Source organism: Crassostrea angulata, chromosome 6 (assembly GCF_025612915.1).
Source record: "Crassostrea angulata isolate pt1a10 chromosome 6, ASM2561291v2, whole genome shotgun sequence".
In the NCBI taxonomy this organism is placed as follows: Eukaryota; Metazoa; Mollusca; class Bivalvia; order Ostreida; family Ostreidae; genus Magallana; species Magallana angulata.
This window is the reverse complement of record NC_069116.1, coordinates 59404924-59412978: the sequence shown is the minus strand read 5'-3', so window position 1 is coordinate 59412978 and position 8055 is coordinate 59404924. Positions and strand designations below refer to the sequence as shown.

Sequence of the window (8055 nt, the reverse complement as noted above, 5' to 3'; positions counted from 1 at the left end):
TTCCGGGTCATAGGAAACTGCAGATTTACGACCCCGGCACATAAAACATATTTTCATTAAATTATGACTAAATGAACATAAGTAATTTTAATACTTAGCAACAAAAATAAAGAAATATGAGATGTTAAATTCATTTCCTGTCCGATCGTTACACATGAGAGTCTTTAGATTTATTTTTCAAGTCGGGTTAGTAATCCTCTTTTTGCCGGGACAGGTTGCTCAACGTGAAAACCATCTGCGAGTATCAGAAAAATGGGAATTTTAGAACGAATAGCTGAAATTGAGTCCGAGGTAGGGTAGTTTTGTTCACTAAGCGACGTTTGGTCTGTTATGACAACGTATAATGAAAATCTAAAGATCTTCAATCACAGGATATTGAGGTCGAATACTCAAAACCATGCTGAAGTGTTTTGGGAGAATCTTATTAAACTTCATACGTTTTACGATGAGACCATTAGAGCAAGTACAGCACGAAGTGAAATTGATACACAGGGATACATATGTTTCATGATAATTAATCAAAGCCTGGTTAACCAAATGCAGTGATTCATTTTGAAAATGGACTTTTCTGAATCATAACCACAAGAGTCCCAAGCAGAAAACAATGACTGACGAGTCCACATTTTATTCCCCAAAGAACATAAATATCAAATTAGCTACATTTTTTTAAACTAAAATTTTAAATGACCATACTAAAAGAGGGGCTAAGTGCCGTCACTTGAACCCTTCCGAGTTTTCTGTTTCTTCGTCGCCAATATCATTTATTTCACGTTCTGGATTCAGTGTTCCTTTCAGCATAAACCTATTTGTTGTTAGTAATTTCAGATTAACTGCCACTGGTCTACTTTTTCATAAACTCTGGTTAATCTTTCCTGGTTTAGGAGGAATTTTATTTGTTTTACTTGGTCGCATCGTGATCGACATCAATTTCCCCACCATAATATCATGTATCTTTGAGTCTCATTGGTTGATAACTAAGTGTTGACAAATGAGATTTTGGCTTTAGCAGAGTTTGTATCCTTATTCCAGGCATCTACTTAGTAGGTTAAGAAAGGAACAATCGATGTTCTGGAATTTCTTAGCAAGGAGATGTGTATTTCTAACTTTAATGTGTCTTTTGGGATGCTCATATAAATGAAAGTATCTTTCCTGAGCAAAATTTGTGCGTATTTTACGCTGGACACACATCAAAATGAATCACTGCCAAATGGATGCATCTGCATGATTGAAAAAATTAACAGGCTGCGCACAAACCCCCATTTGGATAACATTTGACTCCCATTGCAAATTGTCAGTTAGTTAGAATAGCTTCACTGGCTATTGATACATCTGATATTCCTTTGCTGTCAACATCTTTAATCTGAAATTTTCACCGAAAATTTGATTAAATTTTGATAAAAATATAAACAATCCTACATCATTAACATCAAACTAATTCAAGAACTGAGGAACATAAATGCTTTTTCAAGAGCCCAACTCTGTATTTCTAAAAGCATTATGTATCCTTGTTTTCAAAAGATCCTTTTTCCCAATTCAAAATTTACTAAAATATGCATGTAAAATTTTTCTATTTCATTTAAAGATGGCCAGGACTCAGAAAAACAAGGCGACGAGCGGTCATCTTGGTCTCCTCAAAGCCAGACTAGCAAAACTTCGCAGAGAACTCATCGAGCCTAAAGGTGGGGGTGGAGGAGGGGGAGAGGGTTTTGATGTTGCCAAAACCGGAGACGCCCGTATTGGATTTGTAGGTAAGGCTAACCTTATACCATTCAACTTTTTACCAGAAATCCAGATGTTTCTCATGCTTTTTCAGATTATGTATGCATTTTAGTTTTTAAGTTTTTTTTTGTGTGCATTGTCAATTGAAAATGTGCATTACTTGTTGGAACACTTTACAAAACATTAATGTTTTACCCCCAAAAATGTTAGTAGATATATTTTGCATGAGAAAAATTTTCAGCAATTTTATACCACACATCTTGTAATGTTTGAATTTCTATTTTAGGTTTCCCATCTGTAGGAAAGTCTACTCTACTTAGTAATCTAGCTGGAGTCTATTCGGAAGTGGCTGCCTATGAATTCACCACCCTAACAACTGTTCCCGGTGTTATACGATACAAAGGGGCAAAAATTCAGGTAAATATTTACCTCTAGTTAAAGACATGCCCTGTTTTTTATGTAATTTGCTTTACCTATTGATGAAATTGCACGAAGATTATAATTCTGCTCATATTTTAGTTGCTTGATCTTCCCGGTATCATTGAGGGAGCCAAGGACGGTAAAGGGCGTGGAAAACAGGTCATTGCAGGTCAGCTTTAAATCTACTTTGTACTGAGAACACTGGTAAATTTCCTTGCTTATCCAGCTTATTTGTCTGGAAAGGGTTGCGCTGGTTAGATCTTAAACTTTGCGGTGAGGCACATGTACAATATACTTCATTTTACGAAAACAACAATCTGTTAGCTATTACCTATAGCAATCCATTATGTTGTGGGCCAATATATTGTGATACATTGGCTAGTAAATCTATTACTATTGTAATGATACTTCCTCTTTGTAAATTCAGAGTTACTGGTATTAAAATAGGCCTTGGATGGAAATGCATGCACAGACATGCTCAACCCCCTAACCCTTACCCCACTCTGCACCCACCCCCTGGCAAAAATTTCTAAAATTATCCCTTAGACCCTCCAGAGAAAATTTTTGTACACATGCTGTTGTATTGTATGGCTATCTATTGATCTATTTTTGCTGTATTACAGTTATCTATTGATCTATTTTTGCTGTGTTACAGTTATCTATTGGTCTATTTTTGCTGTGTTACAGTTATCTATTGGTCTATTTTTGCTGTATTACAGTTATCTATTGGTCTATTTTTGCTGTATTACAGTTGCTCGGACCTGCTCCCTTATCTTCATTGTACTCGACGTCCTGAAACCTCTACAACACAAGAAGCTCATCGAGCACGAGTTGGAAGGATTTGGGATCAGACTCAACCAATCACCACCCAACATTGGATTCCGTCGGAAAGAAAAAGGCGGAATAAACCTTCAAACTTTGGTAAACAAAATAGTCCTGATAAATGTGGATACCATTTTTGGGACACAAACTGAAATGAGTTTTTATAAGGCTTTGAATTGTACTATTTGATTATATGTGTATAACAGGTAATTGATATGAGGTAGTTCAGTTGATGTTGGGAAAAGTTCAACATCACTTCATGATTACCACAATGCTGTAGTATACTTAGAAAGACCAGTTAATTCAATTATATTTTCACTTACATCAAGGATATAAAAATTGTATGAGCAATGAGTAAGTAAGAAATGCAGACATAAGAAAAGCATCGTCCTAAAATTTAATTATCATTGGAGGAACATACAGAATTAAAATACAATTCCATGAAAAACACTTGGAATCCACTGCTCTGTTGGTAAAAGCTGTAATTTATTAAATATAGGTACCAGTAATTTTAAAGACTCAAACTTATTAATGGTTTCTATTTCATGTTTGTTTAAATTTCCATTTTGTGAAGGTTCCTCAATCTGAGCTAGATATTGACTTGGTGAAGACAATTCTTGGGGAGTACAAGATGCACAATGCTGACATTGTCCTCCGCTCCGACTGTACGGCCGAGGAACTGATCGATGTGGTGGAGGGGAACCGTGTCTACATCCCGTGTATATACATCCTAAACAAGATCGACCAGATCTCTATAGAGGTCAGAAATCAAGAAGAGTTTAGCTCAGCTCATTTTTGAAAGTTAACTCCCTTTTGCAAGATTTGGGGAAGCAAAACCACAACTAATTTTGTTCATTATGTAACAGAATGTACTGTCACTTTGAAGGGTATTTTAAAAAGTAATGATATGTACTTTACATAAGGTCAGCCTGTAATGATTTTCCTCTATGTTCACAGGAACTGGACATTATCTACAAAGTCCCTCACTGTGTCCCTATCTCGGCCCATCACAAGTGGAACTTTGACGATTTACTGGAGAAGATGTGGGAATACCTGGGACTCGTCAGAATGTGAGTCCATCATGCTCGTGATTAGTAAATCCTGCTCTTCTAGAGTTTTGGTGCTCGCTGATTTTGACAATAAGACACTGTATTTACTTTTACCTCGAGCTTCAAGAGCTTTCAGTGTATTCTTGATGTCATTTTATGATATTGCTAAATCATCCATTTGTAGAGTTTTCAGCAACTTGGCAAAAATCATATTTTCCGATAAAGTTGAATTAAAAAATTTGTAATATCACAGTTTCATTCATAATAATCATGTATAATATTAGTCTAATACATAATGTGACAATATCTCAATACACCTGAGCCATTTTTAACTTCATTTGACAGTTACACCAAGCCCAAAGGTCAGCTGCCGGACTACACATCACCTGTAGTGGTCAAGATAGACAAGTGTACAGTGGAGGACTTCTGTAACAAGCTGCACAGAGCCATCATCAAGGAGTTCAAATAGTCAGTAATAGTCACTGTAGATATAGAATGCACAATAGTCAGTGATAGTCACTGTAGTCATAGATCGCACAATAGTCAGTTAAAGTCAGTGTAGGCAGAGAATATTCACAATAGCCAGTTAGTGTAGTTTAGTTAATTAGTAGTGGTTGGTGTAATCATTACCCAGTAATAGTCATTGTAGTCTAGTCAGTCAGTATTAGTTGATGTAGTCAGTTATTATTCATTAATAGTCACTGTAGTCATAAAAATTCTCATAGTCAATTAAGTCAATGTTATTAAATAGTCAGTTATTATTAATGTAGCCATAAAGTCAGTAATAGTCATTGTAGTCAAATAGTCACTGTAGTCAAAAAGAATTTACTTTGTCAGAGTATTCAACTTTTCTGTGTAGTCAAAGTATTCAATATTCATTATTATAAAGAATTGAAATAATATTATTACAGAATTAAAAATTTCATTAATGTCAAAATAATGAAATTACATTGATTTTAAAGAAATTAAATAGACAGTTCTTTCCAAGTATTTGAATTTTCATTGCATGTAATATCAACGTTTTTATTATTTATTAAGAAAGATTCTTTTTAGCATTTTAAAAGTTACACAAGTGAAAAAACAACTCATTTAAAGCCAACACTAATTGGTTTGTTTCGTGAAACAGATTTTATGTTTTGTTGTTTCAGTGGCCTAGTCTGGGGGTCCTCTGTCAAGCACCAGCCACAGAAAGTTGGGAAAGAGCACACGCTTCATGACGAGGACGTGGTACAAGTTGTCAAGAAGTAGGTGCTATCATCACAAAAATTTAAAAAAAGAATAATTCAAATTAAAATTGTCACAGTATTAATACATGTGCTTTAACATTTATTTAAATATTATGTTATAAAGATATTTTTAATGTTTTTGTATCAATTTAACCATCTAATTACATCAAACAATGAAGAAAGTATTTATTTGTTTTACAGATGTTTATACACATATTCATAAACTTTCTCTTGTTTTTTTTTTCAGAGTGTGATCGTAAGCAACCTGTGACATATTTATCTGATGTTTGAAATTACTTCATTACCAACCCTGAACTTATCACATTGACACAGTACATTTGCAAAGATAAAGTGATTAATTTTTTCTGATTACCAAAACTGATACCCTATAAAGATTATTGTTATGAATGAAAAAGGGAACCTTTTGACTCAGCTATAAAATCAGAGGCCAGATTGTGGAGTTAGTGGTGCAGTGTATTTGTTTTGACGCTGTGTCTAGGTGATGACTAAAAAGATATGGATGCCTTGTTATTAACGGACACCAAACACTCAACATTCTGGGAATTTCATGTTGGTGAACAGGACAAACCAATCCATGTATTAAAACTTTAAAGCTTTTGACCTCTGTATGCAATTATATTGGTGCGTTTGTCTTTCACATTGTATCTCTTGGCAATTACCGGTATACAATTGAATAAAGAGAAAAATTAACATGATGGTGTACATTATCTGTGTGGTGTACATTATCTGTGTGGTGTACATTATCTGTGTGGTGTACATTATCTGTGTGGTGTACATTATCTGTGTTTGTTCATTTATGTATGGTGTTATACCGGTATATGGAACAAACCAGTTGTTATTTATATCTTGTAAATCTAGCTTCATACAGGAGGAATTTGTACTTTTTATATTGGAGATTTCCTGGTTCACAGTATCTACCAAGGAAAATTTCACAATCAAGCCCTTAATAGTGAACTCATTTAAGATGATTCTTCGATTCTATCAACTCTTATTCTACAGTCAAGATACTGATGGTTGCATTATGAGTTTGTTTACCAGTGAATGAAGTACACCCGAACACAGTACATGTACCAGAAAAGTGTTTCTTAAAACAAACACTGGGTTTGCTCGGTTCTAATTTTTGGTTTGCCTTGCCCAGTCATCTCTTTAGCTCTTGGATTTTCTTTGGGTATCTTTGATGCTTGTGGGGGGAATAAGATATACCACATATGTATACCATTGGTTGTCCATATCATTGTTCTGTGTACCATTTGTTGTATATACCACATCATCTGTTTACCAGTGGTTGTATATACCATAGGTTCTGTATACCATTGGCTGTATATACCATAGGTTCTGTATACCATTTGTTGTATTCACTACAGGATGTGTATACCATTTGCTGTATGAAGATACCACAGGTTCTGTTTACCATTTGTTGTATATACCACAGGTTCTGTATACCAATGGCAGTACAGTAAAAAAAAATGGTTATAGTGAAAATGCTTATAATGATTTGACGCTTACAGCGAAGAAATTTTCATTTCTTGTGACTTAATAACATGTTATAAACTTGACGGGCATAAGGAACTACGCTTATAATGAAGCAATATCGCCAATCCCTGTGTATATACTGCCTGTGGCATACAGTACCTGTGGTATATACAACCACTGCTATACAGGATTTTTGGAACAAACACCTACTGGTATTATATAAATATATAACCATTGGTTGAAAGTACCATAGGATTGTGTATACAAGTGGTTGCATATATCAATAGGTTGTTCATACCAGTGGGTTTACATAGGTTCTATATACAAGTGGTTGTATATACCACAGGTTCTATATACAATTAGTTGTATTTACAACAGGTTGTGTACACCAGTGGTTGTATATACCACATGTTCTATAAACCAGTGGTAGTGTATACAACAGGTTCTGTATACCATTGATTGTACATACAACAGTTCTGAATACCATTGGTTGTATTTACTACATGGTCTTTATAACAGTGGTTGTATATACACAACAGGTTCTGTATGGTTGTATATACAACAGGTTTCGTGTACCAGTGGTTATTTATACCACAGGTACTGTGTACCATTGCTTGTATAAACCAAAGGTTCTGTACACCAGTAATTGTGTATACCATAGGTTTTGTGTACCAGTGGTTATTTATACCACGTCCTGTATACCACATATACTATATATACCAAATACCAGTTATGTACTCCTCTTAATCTGTACACATGGATGTATACAATTTTGCCTATTCGTGGGGGGGGGGGGGGGGTTGTATGTTCTGACATCACAAGGGTCGTTGTGCTTGGGTTATTGTAACCAAAGTGGAGAATCGTGATAATTTATCAGAATTTATTTTGTGTAGGCTTATGGCTGTTTTGATACAGTTATGCCTTTACACGCTAAATTAGTTTATTAGAATATTAGATTGTGGTATGATACCTGTTGGTAGAAGAATTTATCGGATTTAGGGGTTAAGAAAACAATTAACTTGGTCCACCACCAGCAAACACTGACGTAGTCTGATCAGCGCAACACAGAAATGTTTCCACCGAAATTATTCATGACATGTTAAATTAAACTGTTATTGAGAGCACGACTCCGGGCTTTTATGGAATTATGGCCGATTTTCTATTATACTCGGGAAATAAAGTGCATAAATTGATATGGTCAGTTATTGTAGGGGATTTAAAAATTCCGTCGATATTCATAACTAATTAAACATTAAATGTTGGTGATACGACCCGCCCTGAAGTATACACCTGTCAGGTGATTAGGTGGGTCCCATAGTACTGAG

At 35.0% G+C, this 8055-nt stretch overlaps 1 protein-coding gene across 2 annotated transcripts; it reads left to right on the top strand.

Annotated features, from left to right (window-relative positions):
- Positions 1-80: 80 nt before the first annotated feature.
- On the top strand, positions 81-5957 carry LOC128187719 (developmentally-regulated GTP-binding protein 1). Of its 2 annotated transcripts, XM_052858211.1 has the most exons (10): positions 85-291; positions 1583-1748; positions 2006-2136; positions 2239-2308; positions 2891-3060; positions 3536-3721; positions 3919-4031; positions 4356-4478; positions 5159-5254; positions 5484-5957. In XM_052858211.1, exons 1-10 carry the CDS (start codon positions 253-255, stop codon positions 5488-5490), a joined length of 1101 nt encoding a protein of 366 aa, XP_052714171.1. In that variant the 5' UTR covers positions 85-252; the 3' UTR covers positions 5491-5957. The 2 variants fall into 2 exon arrangements, with proteins under 2 accessions (XP_052714173.1, XP_052714171.1); XM_052858213.1 differs by lacking the exon at positions 5484-5957 and having other exon boundaries at positions 81-291; positions 5159-5258.
- The last annotated feature ends 2098 nt before the right edge of the window (positions 5958-8055 follow it).

Excerpts from the sequence above, each read along its gene's own strand:
- LOC128187719 (XM_052858211.1), top strand. The coding sequence starts at position 253 with ATGGGAATTTTAGAACGAATAGCTGAAATTGAGTCCGAG. Across the intron at positions 2,137-2,238 it reads ACAAAGGGGCAAAAATTCAG|TTGCTTGATCTTCCCGGTAT; the intron begins GTAAATATTTAC and ends CTCATATTTTAG. Across the intron at positions 3,061-3,535 it reads GAATAAACCTTCAAACTTTG|GTTCCTCAATCTGAGCTAGA; the intron begins GTAAACAAAATA and ends CATTTTGTGAAG.